This window comes from Pseudophryne corroboree, chromosome 1, assembly GCF_028390025.1.
Source record: "Pseudophryne corroboree isolate aPseCor3 chromosome 1, aPseCor3.hap2, whole genome shotgun sequence".
Lineage (NCBI taxonomy): Eukaryota > Metazoa > Chordata > Amphibia > Anura > Myobatrachidae > Pseudophryne > Pseudophryne corroboree.
This window is the reverse complement of record NC_086444.1, coordinates 39698254-39716057: the sequence shown is the minus strand read 5'-3', so window position 1 is coordinate 39716057 and position 17804 is coordinate 39698254. Positions and strand designations below refer to the sequence as shown.

The following is a 17804-nucleotide window of genomic DNA, read 5'->3' as shown; positions in this document are numbered from 1 at the left end:
GCAGGGTAAATACTGGCTGCTTTATTTTTACACGGCAATATAGATTTCAGTTTGAACACACCCCACCCGAATCTAACTCTCTCTGCACATGTTACATCTGCCCCACCTGCAGTGAGCATGGTTTTGCCCATGTGTGTGCTTTTTTGGTTTGCTAACAACCCTGAATTAAACCATACTTACCGAGTTTATGTTTCTCCTCTCTAGGAGAAGGCCGGTCAGGAGATTCTGATCACTTGGGAGGAAGGGGGCGGGACCTGCCAGGCACTTCACCTCATTAGGTTCCACCCCCGTTGCTGTCATAGGGTCCGTGGGGAAGGAACTGGGCTTAAGTGATGCATTTTGCACCATTTTAGCCCTGCTCACTCCATATGGATCCCCGATCCCCGATATTATCTCCCCATCCTGCCCACTAGGAAGTGAGTGGGATGTGGGAGAACCACCCACAGTGCAGATTCTCTTTTGTAACATCATTGGTTACATTTGCAGATACCAGCTTGTCGATTTATGGGCAAATTGATTTACTGACATCTATCGCTGCCAATTGGATAGTGTTGGACAGATCAGACATCATTCACAGGCATATCAGGGGGTACACAACACCCAGCAACTGGCTCACGATATATCGGCCTTTCCATTGAATGGCCGATATATCACTCAGTGTGTACCCAACTTAACTGTCATTTTTCAAACACAGCCTGTAACATGACAGTTAGGAGCTGATTGGTTGGTACTTTATCTCCCTCCACTTTATCTCTCCCCAAGGATTAGAGATTAATGTGACTGACCAAATATTCTCTGTACAGCGCTGCATAATATGTGTGTGCTATACTGATAATAAATACAAATATTAGTAGATGTCTCCTATTACATGTGAAGGAAAGGGAAGTAGTTTCCTCTACACCCATGTATTATCGGTCTATGTAAGAGCAGTAGCTACAATCAGTCCATGCTACACATCTGCTTTACTACTTCTACTTCTCCATTTCACACGTGATGGGAATCTGTCATCTCGTGCAGTAGAAGCTGCCAAAGGTGTAGAGCCCAGCGTTTGGTACAGATGTAATACTGTGCTGCGTGGCAGGAGAATCTGGGCCTGGTTCTGAGTCCTACGCAGAAGCACATGCAGCAGCCTCCTATTCCTGCGCCTGTGCATCTATGAACACTCCCATGTGGTGCAGGTGGCTGGCAGCCATTTTGTGGGCTGAAGCAATGCTCATCTGCAGTCCTAGAAAAGCGATGGTTTGCATTGGCAGAGTTGTTTTGTCAGCATACAAAATGGCTGCCAATTCTGTTTAAAGTCTTACTTTCCTTAGCTATCCTGCCGTTTTTAGACCCTATTAACAGTTACAGTACGTATTTATATGGTACACACATTTCATCAGAAGCCCATTATCCTAGCAGTATTATTCTGTAGCGGGCAAGAAAACTGGAGCACCCGGAAAAAACATATACGCGAACATGTGGAGAACATACACACTCCACACATATAGCGTTTTAGTGAGGAACGGAACTCCATACATCCCAACTTTGAAGAAATAGGATGCAGGACTCCTGATGCGCGGGAAAGCCATGCCTGCCTGAAAAGGGGGTGTGGTATTGACAAAAGGGGGCATGGCTAAGCAGCACTGCTGTGATCGTGAGCCACGCCCCCCAGTTTTCAGTCATTGTCGGGGCGTGCCCAGCGCTCTGTGAGCTGCTGGCATGCCGCCAGTCCCTCTGGTCTCCATGAATAGGCAGAGCAGTGACTGACAGGAGCCTCCCAACTGCCCCCATCGCGGGACACTGCGGCCCAAGGGTGAGACGGCAGGACAGTCCCCCCCCCCAAAAAAAACGGGACTGTCCCGCGAAAATCGGGACAGTTTGGAGGTATGGAACTCATAACCTCAGGGCCTATATGTTATTCTGTCACTGAAAATTATGTTAGCTCACACCAGCGGTGGGGTGCATCCAGCATCGCATTTTTATGTGGTTCCTCCCCATCATAAATGCATTTATTAACGGCGTATGCATGAAGATTTAAGGAAAGGACATCTCTCCTGATAAGAGCTGTCCTTTGCCATGTGGGGACATCTGGTTTTGTGTCAGATGACGCTCGCACTGCAGGGGATGCTGGGAGGGATCCGATTAAATTCCCTTCAGTGCAAAACCCAAATAGAAGCCCAAAGGGTTCTCTTAGGCAACGCCATCTACAGATGGCATTGCCTACCCGCTCCAAGTTCTTGGTGAATATGCAAAATATGACCAAATCTCAGAAAGCTGCATTTTCGGAGGTCTGACTGCGCAATGACCTTATGCTGCAGCTTGCCCCATATGACTATTGGGAGAAGAAGGAACGCAGCCAGTGGAAAAGATGCCCATGGCAACCAATCACCCAGTGGCGTAACTAGAAATTTTTCTCCCCCAAGCCAAAAAAATCTTTGCCCCCCCCTCATCCCCCATAATTGGCACTGTTAAAGGGCTAAAAATGTGCGCGCCCTGAAAAGGGGCATGGCTTTGTTGGAATGGGCGTGGCTTCACATAAAGGGGCGTGGCATTGCAGGAAAAGACTACCTTATACCCCAGTTTTGCAAGCTGCACGCCCAGACGTTGGCCACCACAGGAAAGAAAAATAATCCTGATTCATGCCCCTTACATTATTTGTCATTTTTCCTCCTTATAGTAATGCCCAGTATACATTATGTCACATACTGCAATGGCCCTTAGACATTATGCAGCACACAATAATGCACGACACAATATGCACACACTGTAATGCCCCCAACACATTATGCCACACACCGTAATGCCTGTGACATATTATGCCACACACCGTAATGCCTGTGACACATTATGCTACACACTGCAATGCCCCTGATACATTATAGCACATACAATGTCTGTGACACATTATGACACACACCGCAATGACCCTGAGACATTATACCACATACCACAACGCCCGTGATATAGTATACAACACACAGTAATGCCTGACACATACCGCAATGCCCATTATACCCTATGCCACACACTGCAATGCTCGTTATACATTATGCCACACTGCAATTGCCCTGAGACATTATACCACATACCACAATGCCCGTGATATAGTATACAACACACCGTAATGCCTGACACATTATGGCACACACCGCAATGTCCGTGATACATTATGCCACACACTGCAATGACCCTGAGACATTATACCACATATCACAATGCCCGTGATATAGTATACCACACACCGTAATGCCTGTGACACATACCGCAATGCCCGTTATACCCTATGCCACACTGCAATGCCCCTGAGACATTATACCACATACCACAGTGCCCGTGATATAGTATACCACACACACCGTAATGACTGTGACACATTATGACACACACCGCAATGTCCGTGATACATTATGCCACAAACCGTAATGCCCATTACACATTAAGTCCTACAGTAAGGCTTCTAATTACTTTTAAATTACCTGCTCGTTGCCAGGGGTTTCATGATCTTGGTTCCATGCACGGTGCCAGGGGTTTTCATGCTCAGGGTGTCATGCTCGTTGCCAGGTGTTTCATGCACTGGGTGTCATGCTTATTGCCAGGGGTTTCATGCACTGGGTGTCATGCTCGTTGCTAGTGGGTAGTGCTTGTTTGCTAAGGCTGTGCTCCCAGTGCCACATATGCCCCCAGTGCCAGATATTCCCCTACAGTGCCAGGTACTCACATGCCCCCAGTGCCAAATATAGCCCTCCCATGTGCCAGGTACACATATACCCCCCCAGTGCCACATATGCCCCCAGTGCCAGATATTCCCCCACAGTGCAAAATATAGCCCCCCCCCCATGTGCCAGGTACACATATACCCCCCCCCCCAGTGCCACATATGCCCCCAGTGCCAGATATTCCCCAACAGTGCCAAATATAGCCCTCCCATGTGCCAGGTACACATACACCCCCCTCAGTGCCACATATGCTCCCTCAGTGTGCTGTGCTCCCAGTGCCACATATGCTCCCTCAGTGTGCTGTGCTCCCAGTGCCACATATGCCCCCAGTGCCAGATATCCCCCCACAGTGCCAAATATAGCCCTCCCCATGTGCCAGGTACACATATACCCCCCCCCCCCAGTGCCACATATGCCCCCAGTGCCAGATATTCCCCCACATTGCCAAATATAGCCCCCCCCCACATGTGCCAGGTACACATACACCCCCCTCAGTGCCACATATGCTCCCCCTCAGTGTGCCCAACCCCCCCCCCCCCCCGACGCTCCCCCGTTTTGTGAAGGAGGGACACAGAGGAGGGCACAGCGCGCGCCTCTCCTGTGTCCCTCCTGCGTCTCCGGAGGGTCTAATAAAGGAAGTGCTGTTCATGAGCCAATCAGAGCTCACGAACGGCACTTCCTTTATTAGACCCGTGGCCGCCGGAGACGCAGGAGGGACACGGGAGAGGCGCGCGCTGTGCCCTCCGTGTCCCTCCTTACAGAAGGGAGTGTTAGTGATAACAGATTGACATGCGAACGCCCGTCCGCATGTCAATCTGCTCTAAATCAGTGGCGGCGCCCCCGCAGCCCCTCGCCCCCAAGCCACCGTGAGGACTGCGGGGGCAGTAGTTACGCCACTGCAATCACCATTGACGTAACATTTATAATAGGCATTCTTTAAAATTATACAGAGCAGCTGCTTGGTTGCCACGGGTAACTTCTCCACTGGCTCACGTCTCCTCTCTTATCACTACTTTATATATTTACCCCATAGTTTTTAAATACGATTTTGGTTACCTACCGGTAAATCCTTTTCTCGTAGTCCATAGAGGATGCTGGGGTCCACATTAGTACCATGGGGTATAGATGGTTCCACAAGGAGTCATTGCCACTTTAAGAGTTTGAGAGTGTGGGCTGGCTCCTCCCTCTATGCCCCTCCTACCAGACTCAGTCTAGAAACTGTGCCCGAGGAGACGGACATCTTCGAGAGAAGGATTTAACACAGAGGGGTTTATTTACTAAGATCCCGATTTTGACCGAGATGCCGTTTTTTCTTCAAAGTGTCATCTCGGTAATTTACTAAACTCAAATCACGGCAGTGATGAGGGCATTCGTATTTTTTTGGAAGTCCAACAAAAAAATTACGAATGAATACACCATCGGTCAAAACGCGGCTGTTTAAGTATGAATCTCGGTCATTTACTAAGAAGTGCAAAGCAAAAAAAAAAAAAACACTGCTGTGAAAAATTACAACTCGTAAAAAAGTGCTAAAAAAAAGCAGACCTGGTTTTTTGAGCCGTGATTGGATAGGCATGCACGGATCCATGAGATTCGTGCATGTATATCAGTGGGAAGGGGTGGGAAAGTGCTTATTTTTAAAAAAAAAATTGCGTGGGGTCCCCCCTCCTAAGCATAACCAGCCTCGGGCTCTTTGAGCCGATCCTGGTTGCAGAAATATGGGGAAAAAATTGACAGGGGTTCCCCCATATTTAAGCAACCAGCATCGGGCTCTGCGCCTGGTCCTGGTTCCAAAAATACGGGGGACAAAAAAGAGTAGGGGTCCCCCGTATTTTTAAAACCAGCACTGGGCTCCTCTAGCTGGACAGATAATGCCACAGCCGGGGGTCACTTTTATATAGTGCCCTGCGGCCGTGGCATCAAAAATCCAACTAGTCATCCCTGGCCGGGGTACCCTGGGGGAGTGGGGACCCCTTCAATCAAGGGGTCCCCCCCCCCCAGCCACCCAAGGGCCAGGGGTGAAGCCCGAGGCTGTCCCCCCCATCCAATGGGCTGCGGATGGGGGGCTGATAGCCTTTGTTGAAAAAATAAAAGATATTGTTTTTAGTAGCAGTACTACAAGTCCCAGCAAGCCTCCCCGCATGCTGGTACTTGGAGAACCACAAGTACCAGCATGCGGTGGAAAAACGGGCCCGCTGGTACCTGTAGTACTATTACTAAAAAAATACCCAAAAAAAGACACACACACCTTGAAAGTAAAGATTTATTACATACATCCACACAAACATACATACATACTTACCTATGTCCCCACGCAGGTCGGTCCTCTTCTCCAGTAGAATCCATGGGGTACCTGTTGAATAAATTATGCTCACCAGCTCCAGGGTCCCAGGCTCCTCGGAGAATCCTGTTGTAATCCACGTACTTGATTAAAATAAAAAAACGGAGACCCGAGCCACGCACTGAAAGGGGACCCATGTTTTCACATGGGTCCCCTTTCCCCGAATGCCAGAAACCCACTCTGACTTTTGTCTAAGTGGGTTTCTTCAGCCAATCAGGGAGCGCCACGTTGTGGCACCCTCCTGATCGGCTGTGTGCTCCTGTCCTGACTGACAGGCAGCACGCGGCAGTGTTACAATGTAGCGCCTATGCGCTCCATTGTAACCAATGGTGGGAACTTTCTGCTCAGCGGTTGACCAAAAGTGACCTCACCGCTGAGCAGAAAGTTCCCACCATTGGTTACAATGGAGCGCATAGGCGCTACATTGTAACACTGCCGCGTGCTGCCTGTCAGTCAGGACAGGAGCACACAGCCGATCAGGAGGGTGCCACAACGTGGCGCTCCCTGATTGGCTGAAGAAACCCACTTATACAGAAGTCAGAGTGGGTTTCTGGCATTCGGGGGAAAGGGGACCCATGTGAAAACATGGGTCCCCTTTCAGTGCGTGGCTCGGGTCTCCGTTTTTTTTATTTTAATCAAGTACGTGGATTACAACAGGATTCTCCGAGGAGCCTGGGACCCTGGAGCTGGTGAGTATAATTTATTCAACAGGTACCCCATGGATTCTACTGGAGAAGAGGACCGACCTGCGTGGGGACATAGGTAAGTATGTATGTATGTTTGTGTGGATGTATGTAATAAATCTTTACTTTCAAGGTGTGTGTGTCTTGTCTTTTTTTGGGTATTTTTTTAGTAATAGTACTACAGGTACCAGCGGGCCCGTTTTTCCGCCGCATGCTGGTACTTGTGGTTCTCCAAGTACCAGCATGTGGGGGAGGCTTGCTGGGACTTGTAGTACTGCTACAAAAAAACAATATATTTCATTTTTTCAACAAAGTCTATCAGCCCCCCATCCGCAGCCCATTGGATGGGGGGACAGCCTCGGGCTTCACCCCTGGCCCTTGGGTGGCTGGGGGGGGGGGACCCCTTGATTGAAGGGGTCCCCACTCCCCCAGGGTACCCCGGCCAGGGGTGACTAGTTGGATTTTTGATGCCATGGCCGCAGGGCACTATATAAAAGTGACCCCCGGCTGTGGCATTATCTGTCCAGCTAGTGGAGCCCGGTGCTGGTTTTAAAAATACGGGGGACCCCTACTCTTTTTGTCCCCCGTATTTTTGGAACCAGGACCAGGCGCAGAGCCCGATGCTGGTTGCTTAAATATGGGGGAACCCCTGTCAATTTTTCCCCCATATTTCTGCAACCAGGATCGGCTCAAAGAGCCCGAGGCTGGTTATGCTTAGGAGGGGGGACCCCACGCAATTTTTTTTTGAGATTTTAGTTTTTATTTAAAAAAAAAAAAAACGAACCCCAGCACGGATCACACAGATCCGGCCGCGATTCATTGTGATAAAGTCGGCAGTGTTTTGCTAATCACTGCCGTAAAAAACGGGAAAAAAACACGAATGACATCGACATCGGAACAAATGAAAATGCAGAATACAACAGCTTAGTAAATTAGTCGTAATAAATTCAAAAAGTTGCAATTTTACACTTTCGATGTCATTCGTAATTGAACTTTGACCTTTTTCCGAAAATTACGAATGTTAGTAAATTTACCCCAGATAGTGACGAGATTCATACCAGCTCACACATACAAGGCACATCAAGCTAACTAGCTTGAAAAACTCAGCAACTGCTGAAACATTACTTACCCAGTAACAATGCAGTACATAACTAAACAAAGTCGTACTGAACCAGATAACGGTTGCAGGAAAACGAAGCGCTAGGCGGGCGCCCAGCATCCTCTACGGACTACGAGAAAAGGATTTACCGGTAGGTAACCAAAATCCTATTTTCTATTACGTCCTAGAGGATGTTGGGGTTCACATTAGAACCATGGGGATGTACCAAAGCTCCTAGAACGGGAGGGAGAGCGCGGAGGCTCCTGCAGAACTGATTGACTGAACTTCAGATCATCAGAGGCAAAAGTATCGAACTTGCAGAACTTTGCAAACGTGTTCGACCCAGACCAAGTTGCACCTCGGCAAAGTTGTAATGCCGAGACACCCTGGGCAGCCACCCAGGAAGACCCCACCTTACTAGTAGAGTGGGCCTTGACAGACGTAGCACACGGCAAGCCTGCCGTAGAATACGCATGCTGGATAGTGAACCTGATCCAGCGAGAGATTGTCTGCTTAGAAGCAGGGCACCCAAGTTTCTTGGGATCATACAGGACAAGCAGAGAGTCCGACTTCCTGTGACGAGCAGTCCTCATCACATATATGTTCTCAAAGCCCTTACAACATCCAAGGACTTTGATGAAATTGAGGAGTCAGTAGCCACTGGCACCACAATAGGTTGGTTGATATGAAATGCCGACACAACCATTGGAAGAAACTGCTGACGTGTCCGGAGCTCAGCTCCATCTTCGTAGAAGATCAAGTAAGGGCTTTTACAGGATAAAGCCCTCAATTCGGACACACGTCTAGCAGAAGCGGAAGCCAACAACGTGACCGCCTTCCATGTAAGAAATTTGACCTCAGTCTCCTGTAGAGGCTCAAACCAATTCGACTGGAAGGAATTGCAGCACCACGTTAAGGTCCCAAGGCGCCGTAGGAGGTACAAAGGGAGGTTGGATGTGCAGAACTCCCTTCAAAAAAGTCTGAACCTCAGGGAGGGCAGCCAATTGTTTCTGGAAGAAGATGGAGAGGGACGAAATCTGGACCTTCACAGATCCCAACCTCAGGCCCATATCCACACCTGCCTGCAGGAAGAGGAGAAAACGTCCGAGTTAAAACTCCACCGTAGGAAACTTCTTGGATTCACACCAAGAGTCATATTTCTTCCAAATACGATGATAATGTTTAGATGTTACCCCTTTCCTAGCCTGTATCAGGGTAGAAATTACCTTCTTCAGAATGCCCTTCCGAGCAAGAATCAGGCGCTCAACTTCCATGCCGTCAAACGTAGCCGCGGTGAGTCTTGATAGGTGAACGGCCCCTGCTGCAGCAGGTCCTCCCGAAGAGGAAGAGGCCTCGGTTCTTCTTGCAGTAGTTTCAGAAGGTCCACATACCAAGCCCTTCTTGGCCAGTCTGGAGCAATAAGGATCACTCGAACCCTTGTTCTCCTTATGAGCTTTAGGATTCTTGGGATGAGTGGGAGTGGTGGAAACACGTACACAGACTGGAACACCCACGGAGACACCATGGCGTCCTGCCACTGCTTGTGGGTCCCTCGATCTGGAACAAGAATGCCGAAGCCTCTTGAGTTGAGAGGCCATCATGTCTATTTGGGGTAATCCCCAAAGGTCTGTTATTTCCTTGAATACCTCCGGATGGAGACCCCACTCCCCTGGATGGAGATCATGTCTGCTGAGGAAGTCTGCTTCCCAGTTGTCTACTCCCGGAATGAAGATGGCTGACAGCGCCAACGCGTGTTTTTCTGTCCAGAGGAGTATTCTTGTCACCTCTGACATTGCCGCTCTGCTGTTCGTTCCGCCCTGTCGGTTTATGTAAGCCACTGTTGTTCCGTTGTCCGACTGCACTTGAATGGCCCGAATTTTTAGAAGAGGGGCCGCCTGAAGAAGACCGTTGCAGACGGCTGTTCGTTCCAGGATATTGATGGGCAGGCCGGCTTCCAAGCTTGACCACTGTCCTTGGAAAGATACTCCTTGAGTGACTGCTCCCCATCCCCAAAGACTCGCATCCGTGGTTAGAAGGACCCAATCCTGAATCCTGAACCTGCGGCCCTCCAGAAGGTGAGGTAATTGTAACCACCAGAGGAGCGAAATCCTGGCCTTCGGTGACAGACGAATTCTCTGGTGCATGTGGAGATGAGATCCCGACCACTTGTCCAGAAGATCCAGTTGGAGAGCCTGACCTGTATAGGGTAGGGCCTCACACTTTTTCTGGATTCTGCGTCAGACAACCACTGGCGCAGCCACAGTCCCCGACGAGCTGAAACAGACATGGAAGATATTCCCGCAGCCATGGAACCCAGGTCTTTCATGGATTCTACTATAAAACCTGCTGAATCATGTATGTTGCGTAAAAATAATGCACCATCATCCTTATCCATAGTATCCTAATCCTCAAGTAAGGTAGCCGACCACTTTACTATAGCCTTTGCAATCCATGCACTAGCAATAGTTGGACGTAATATGGCCCCTGAAGCAGTGTACATTGATTTAAGTGTGTTATCAATTTTCCGATCAGCCGGCTCCTTTAAGGCGGTAGATCCTGGAACCGGTAAAACCACCTTCTTTGAGAGTCTGGACACAGATGCGTCAACAATCGGCTGGTTTTCCCACTTTTTTCTATCCTCCTCAGGGAAAGGAAACGCCACCTGTACCCATTTAGGGATCTGGAATTTTTTCTCAGGGTTTTCCCATGCTTTCTCAAATATAGCATTCAATTCCTTTGACACAGGGAAGTTTAGCGAGGATTTTTTATTTTCAGTGAAAAAAGCCTCCTCAACCTGCTCAGGTGTGGTATCATTAACATTTAACACATCCCTGATAGCCTCTATCAACAATTGCACCACTTTTGCAAGGGATGCGGACCCCCGCGACACATCCCCATCACCGCCTGTGGTGTCAGAATCGGTATCCGTGTCGTCTTGTGTGACATGCACAAGCGCACATTTGTGGTGGTATATAGCGGAGCGTCCTGAAGTACCAGAATTGGGCCATACTGACATAGAGCTCTATAATACCTGGGTTGCAGATTCATTACTTGCAAACCCTGTCAGAAATCTGAGAAATCCACGATTTGATAGAGGAAAACCACTCAGGCGCCCTTGCTGGTATCTGTGCTAAACCAGTGCTATCCTGACTACATGGAATGGGATCATCCTGAGAGGACATATCCTCTGCAGCATATACACAGTGTCCTTGGACATAGCTGAAGGAGACCATCAAACACTACACACACACAGGTGAGGGCAGAATTTACCCCCAAGAATGGCAAAATAGACACAGAGAATGTAGCCAACCCACACACAGCGCTTTCAGTAAAGGGAGACCCCTTGTCAGCGCTGACTGTGCACCTTAATAGGACACACAGTCGTATTACAGCCTCCCCCCCTTCTACAACCCCCTGGTACCGTGTACAGATAGCTGGAGTTGCTGTGGAGGGACCTGATTCTCCTTCTCAGCGATGTGCAGGCAGGAAAATGGCGCTGAAACGCTGCTGGGTCCGCTCTGAGGAGAAGCTCCACCCCCTTAATGGCGCTGTCTTCCCGCTCTTCGTGGATTATACTGAGGAATTAGTGCTGGCTGAGATCCGAGGCCCCTGACAGGCTTCTGGACCAGTGTGGGGGTAAGCGCTGGCCCAGGGCGCCCCTCACAGCGCCGCACCATGTACCACTGAGCCTTCCCAGGAGCGCAGTTAATACTGCCTGGAGAAGGCATAAGGAAGTGATAAACCAGTGATATGTGCAAGGTGATACACACACCAGCCAATCAGCTCCAATATGTAAATTAACAGGATCTGATTGGCTGGTGCGTTTATCCCCTTGCACATATCACTGGTTTATCACTTCCTTATGCCTTCTCCAGGTTAATACATCTGCCTGTCAGTGTACAGTCAGCAGAGTGGCTCAGACCCCGCAGGGCGGACACTGCTCCCCCCCTCAGTCCCTCGCTGCAAGGAGGCTGTTGCCAGCAGCCTCCCTGTAAAATAATAAACTCTAAAAAAGAACCTTACTAGAGAAACTCTGTAGAGCTCCCCTAGCTGTGACCGGCTCCTCCGGGCACATTTTCTCAACTGAATTAGGTAGGAGGGGCATAGAGGGAGGAGCCAGCCCACACTCTCAAACTCTTAAAGAGCCAATGGCTCCTGGTGGACCCGTCTATACCCCATGGTACTAATGTGGACCCCAGCATCCTCTAGGGCAGAGGTTCTCAAACTCGGTCCTCGGGAGCCCACACAGTGCATGTTTTGCAGGTAACCCAGCAGGTGCACAGGTGTATTAATTACTCACTGACACATTTTAAAAGGTCCACAGGTGGAGCTAATTATTTCACTTGCGATTCTGTGAGGAGACCTGCAAAACATGCACTGTGTGGGGTCCTGAGGACCGAGTTTGAGAACCTCTGCTCTAGGGTGTAAGAGAAAAACGAATTATTGCTTTAAATCAAATAACTGTCTGTAATCACGGCGGCTCATGCAAATTGCCGGCTATTACATTTGGCGTCATCATGGGCCCACCCCCAGCTAGACAATTGCCGCCAGTATATGAGTAGGGGTCATCGGTCGATTTTCGGGAGCCTCCTGGCCGTTCTGGGAGAATAGCGGATAATGTAATCTGTATGTACACTTGGACTTGTCTGTAACTCTCTAATGTGGTCACCTTGTCCCATGTAATCTTGTTGCATGTTCTATTCCCTATGTAATTACAGATTTACAGAACCCTTGTGGAATAATAAAAATAATATATAAGGTTTGTTTGAACATTTAAGATATTGGGAATGACTGTTACTAAAGGTGTGTACACACGGTGCGATATGCAACCTATATAGGGGGTAATTCCAAGTTGATCGCAGCAGGAAATTTTTTAGCAGTTGGGTAAAACCATGTGCACTGCAGGGGAGGCAGATATAACATGTGCAGAGAGAGTTAGATTTGGGTGGGTTATTTTGTTTCTGTGCAGGGTAAATACTGGCTGCTTTATTTTTACACTGCAAATCAGATTGCAGATTGAACACACCCCACCCAAATGTACCTCTCTCTGCACATGTTACATCTGCCTCCCCTGCAGTGCACATGGTTTTGCCCAACTGCTAACAAAATTCCTGCTGCGATCAACTTGGAATTACCCCCATAGTCTAAATCATAAGGAAAGTTAGTGCATATTGCACCGTGTGTACACGGCTTAAGTTGGCCCATGGTGTTTTTATCTGTTTTAACCGAACATGTTTTTATTATATTTTTTGGGCAGAAATTGATAATATCGGTCAGTGTCACATCCAGCTGGCGCAGACGTTGCGGGATGAGGCCAGGAAGATGGAGGAGTTTAGAGAGCGGCAGAAGGCAGAGCGGAAGAGGGTAAGAAATATTAATTCATGACGATGGCGCCATTTGCGCAGTCTTTGCAATGTGACGGTTTCATTGGGAACAACTTGCAGCAAAGGGTATTATATTTTTTTGTTGTTGTTGGGGAGGATGTGACGCTTTCACTTGGTAGCCTGTACTAATAAATATGTTGATATAATATAACAGGCTCCCCGAAGCTTTAGTCTGTGGGTATTTAGAGCATGTGAAACTGCTGCTTTATGTCACAGATAAAGAAAAGTAAAGTATTTTTTCCCTCTGGTTGCGTCCTCTCTGTTCATCATGACACATGCAGATGGACTAAGACACCCCTATACAGGGCCGGATCTAGGGGGGGGGGGGCGAAGGGGGCGACCGCCCCCCCCTTAAACAGTCATAGCCACGCCCACTTTTGAGCAGAAGAATAGAAGAGAGCTCTCCGTGGAGAACCTGAGTCAGAACGATGTGCTACAGCTTATACCACAGCAGCACAGAGGAGCCAGGAGAGCAAGGGTTACAGAGCATTTGCCCCTCACTTGCCGGTGTGTGGGTACTAGGGCTAATAAATACAATTACCCCATAGCACAGTCACATGTACATAGAACAATCACAAAGCTCTGTCTCACTCAAAAAGTTCAGTCAGAATTGAGAGAGGAGGAGTTAGGATTGCAGATGGGAGGAGTTGGGAATGTAGAGGGAGGAGTCAAGATTAAACAGTAAACCGCCCCCCCTAAAGAAAAGTCTAGATCTGTCCCTGCCCCTATAGGCGTTCTGATAATTCTGTAATAGTGTGTGCAGACGCTCGTCAGATGAGCCTCCAATGGGAGCTCACACCTCCCCCTCCCCTGGCCACCCCTCTGAGTACAATGGTGGTCATTCCGAGTTGATCACTAGCTGCATTCGTTCACTGAGCAGCGATGAGGCTAAAAAACTGCGCTTCTGCGCATGCGGCGCAATGCGCACGCGTGGCGTACTATTACAACTAATGATGTAGTTTCACACAGCGCCTAGCGAAGCTTTTCAGTCGCACTGCTGGCCGCAGAGTGATTGACATGAAGTGGGCGTTTCTGGGTGTCAACTGACCGTTATCAGGGAGTGTTCGCAAAAACGCAGGCGTGTCAGGAAAAACGCAGGCGTGGCTGGGAGAACGCAGGACGTGTTTGTGACGTCAAAACAGGAACAGAACAGTCTGAAGTCATCGCAAGCGCTGAGTAGGTCTGGAGCTACTCTGAAACTGCACAAAAAATCTTTGTAGGCGCTCTGCGATCCTTTCGTTCGCACTTCTGCTAAGCTAAAATACACTCCCAGTGGGAGGCGACATAGTGTGTGCACGGCTGCTAAAAACTGCTAGCGAGCGATCAACTCGGAATGACCACCAATATACAGCACTCTGTGTGCCGATCTGAATGCTAAACCTACAGTAACGTGTTTGCTGCCTACAAACGCTCCCTATCTGACAGTCACTCTGCAAATAAATCCTCTCTGTGACCGTTATTGCGAGGACCATGCAGTCGCAGTGCGACTTAGATAAATGCACAGTGGCAACAAAATCGCCCCAACCTGTCTGACACTGAGCCCATCTCTGAATCAGACCATGTATACCATAGAAAGGGATACATTCAAAATACCAGCATGCGGAATCCAGACAGTCAGAGTCTGACACATCCCACAGGTAAGTATTGGGGTTGAGGTTAGGGTTAGGCGCTGAGAGATGGGGGGAGTGGGTACAAATGACCTGGGCCCGGGCTGCTGGAGGGGCCCGCAGGGATCCCGGGTCCAATGTCCCCCCCCCCCCCCCCCCCATATATACCTGTGATCTCTTCGGGAAGATGGCGCCGCACATAGATAGCAAAGACACTGTGCTCTCTAGTGGCCAGCTTCCCAATTGTCACTGGGTAGACGGCGCTGGCTGAGACGAAGGGACCCGCTTTTAATTCAAGAAAGGTAGGAAGTGGGTGCCCTCCACCGCGTCCCCGTCCCCCCCCACCTTTAAAATTGAGCCCCCCCTGTGGAGTGTGAAGCGACCCTGCAATTATAGTTTTATATTAATCTTTTTATAATAAAGAGTGTCATCACTCCTTTTTTTAAGCCACGCCCCCTTTACCTGGGCCCGGCGTGGCTCTCTACTGCCCTGTAGGCACAAGGCGGGACGTCAGAATTAGGCTCTGGAAGGGGAATGTTAGGCACTAGCAGGAGGGTTAGGCAGCGGGAGGGGTGGGTTAGGGTTAAGCACTGGGGGGGACGGGTGGGTTAGGCACTATGGGGAGGGTTAGGCACTATGGGGAGGGTTAGGCACTATGGGGAGGGTTAGGCACAAGTGAGAAGGTTAGGCTACGGAAGGGGAATGCTAGGCACTAGGGGGAGTGATCTCTGTCCGTCAGAGTCCCGCTGCCGGTCTTCTGTCTGCCAGGATGCCGGCTGCCAAGATTTTGTACCCAACCCCATATAAATTCTAACGCTAATATTATTAACCTTTATTTATATACTGGCCACATACAGTATTATGCAGCATTTTCACACAGAATGTTTAAATGTTTATATGAGTTCCTACCACTTATACACCATGGTTACATGTAGTGTAGTGTCCTATGTCTGTATAGGGTGTAATAGATGTATTATGGTCATGTCCAGAGGTCAGGTCATGTTGGGGTGTAGTGTCCTATGTCTGTATAGGGTGTAATAGATGTATTATGGTCATGGCCAGTGGTCAGGTCATGTTGGCGATGTAGTGTCCTATCTCTGTATAGGGTGTAATAGATGTATTATGGTCATGTCCAGTGGTCAGGTCATGTTGGGGTGTAGTGTCCTATGTCTGTATAAGTGTATAGGGTGTAATAGATGTATTATGGTCATGGCCAGTGGTCAGGTCATGTTGGGGGTGTAGCGTCTATGTCTGTATAGGGTGTAATAGATGTATTATAGTCATGGCCAGTGGTCAGGTCATGTTGGGGGTGTATTGTCCTATGTCTGTATAGGGTGTAATAGATGTATTATGGTCATGGCCAGTGGTCAGGTCATGTTGGGGGTGTAGTGTCCTATGTTTGTATAGGGTGTAATAGATGTATTATGGTCATGGCCAGTGGTCAGGTCATGTTGGGGGTGTAGTGTCCTATGTCTGTATAGAGTGTAATAGATGTATTATGGTCATGGCCAGTGGTCAGGTCATGTTGGGGTGTAGTGTCCTATGTCTGTATAGAGTGTAATAGATGTATTATGGTCATGTCCAGCGGTCAGGTCATGTTGGGGTGTAGTGTTCTATGTCTGTATAGGGTGAAGTAGATGTATTATGGTCATGGCCAGTGGTCAGGACATGTTGGGGGTGTAGTGTCCTATGTCTGTACAGGTTGTAATAGATGTATTATGGTCATGGCCAGTGGTCAGGTCATGTTGGGGGTGTAGTGTCCTATGTCTGTATAGGGTGTAATAGATGTATTATGGTCATGGTCAGTGGTCAGGTCATGTTGGGGGTGTAGTGTCCTATGTCTGTATAGGGTGTAATAGATGTATTATGGTCATGTCCAGCAGTCAGGTCATGTTGGGGTGTAGTGTCCTATGTCTGTATAGGGTGTAATAGATGTATTATGGTCATGGCCAGTGGTCAGGTCATGTTGGGGGTGTAGTGTCTTATGTCTGTATAGGGTATAATAGATGTATTATGGTCATGGCCAGTGGTCAGGTCATGTTGGAGGTATAGTGTTCTATGTCTGTATAGGGTGTAATAGATGTATTATGGTCATGGCCAGTGGTCAGGTCATGTTGGGATGTAGTGTTCTATGTCTGTATAGGGTGAAGTAGATGTATTATGGTCATGGCCAGTGGTCAGGTCATGTTGGGGGTGTAGTGTCCTATGTCTGTACAGGGTGTAATAGATGTATTATGGTCATGGCCAGTGGTCAGGTCATGTTGGGGGTGTAGTGTCCTATGTCTGTATAGGGTGTAATAGATGTATTATGGTCATGTCCAGCGGTCAGGTCATGTTGGGGTGTAGTGTCCTATGTCTGTATAGGGTGTAATAGATGTATTATGGTCATGGCCAGTAGTCAGGTCATGTTGGGGGTGTAGTGTCCTATCTCTGTATAGGGTGTAATAGATGTATTATGGTCATGGCCAGGTCATGTTGGAGGTGTAGTGTCCTATGTCTGTACAGGGTGTAATAGATGTATTATGGTCATGGCCAGTGGTCAGGTCATGTTGGGGGTGTAGTGTCCTATGTCTGTATAGGGTGTAATAGATGTATTATGGTCATGGCCAGTGGTCAGGTCATGTTGGGGGTGTAGTGTCCTATGTCTGTATAGGGTGTAATAGATGTATTATGGTCATGGCCAATGGTCAGGTCATGTTGGAGGTGTAGTGTCCTATGTCTGTATAGGGTGTATTAGATGTATTATGGTCATGGCCAGTGGTCAGGTCATGTTGGGGGTGTAGTGTCCTATGTCTGTATAGGGTGTAATAGATGTATTATGGTCATGTCCAGCGGACAGGTCATGTTGGGGGTGTAGTGTCCTATGTCTGTATAGGGTGTAATAGATGTATTATGGTCATGTCCAGCGGTCTGGTCATGTTGGGGGTGTAGTGTCCTATGTCTGTATAGGGTGTAATAGATGTATTATGGTCATGGCCAGTGGTCAGGTCATGTT

At 48.6% G+C, this 17804-nt stretch overlaps 1 protein-coding gene across 4 annotated transcripts in view; it reads left to right on the top strand.

Annotated features, from left to right (window-relative positions):
- The window catches only part of PSTPIP2 (proline-serine-threonine phosphatase interacting protein 2), a 134330-nt gene that overhangs the window by 69737 nt on the left and 46789 nt on the right, over positions 1 to 17804 (top strand). For all 4 annotated transcript variants that reach the window (XM_063958376.1, XM_063958392.1, XM_063958367.1 and 1 more), the window contains exon 5: positions 13076 to 13182. In XM_063958376.1, coding sequence (XP_063814446.1) covers positions 13076 to 13182 — 107 coding nt within the window. The remainder of the gene's footprint in view (positions 1 to 13075; positions 13183 to 17804) is intronic.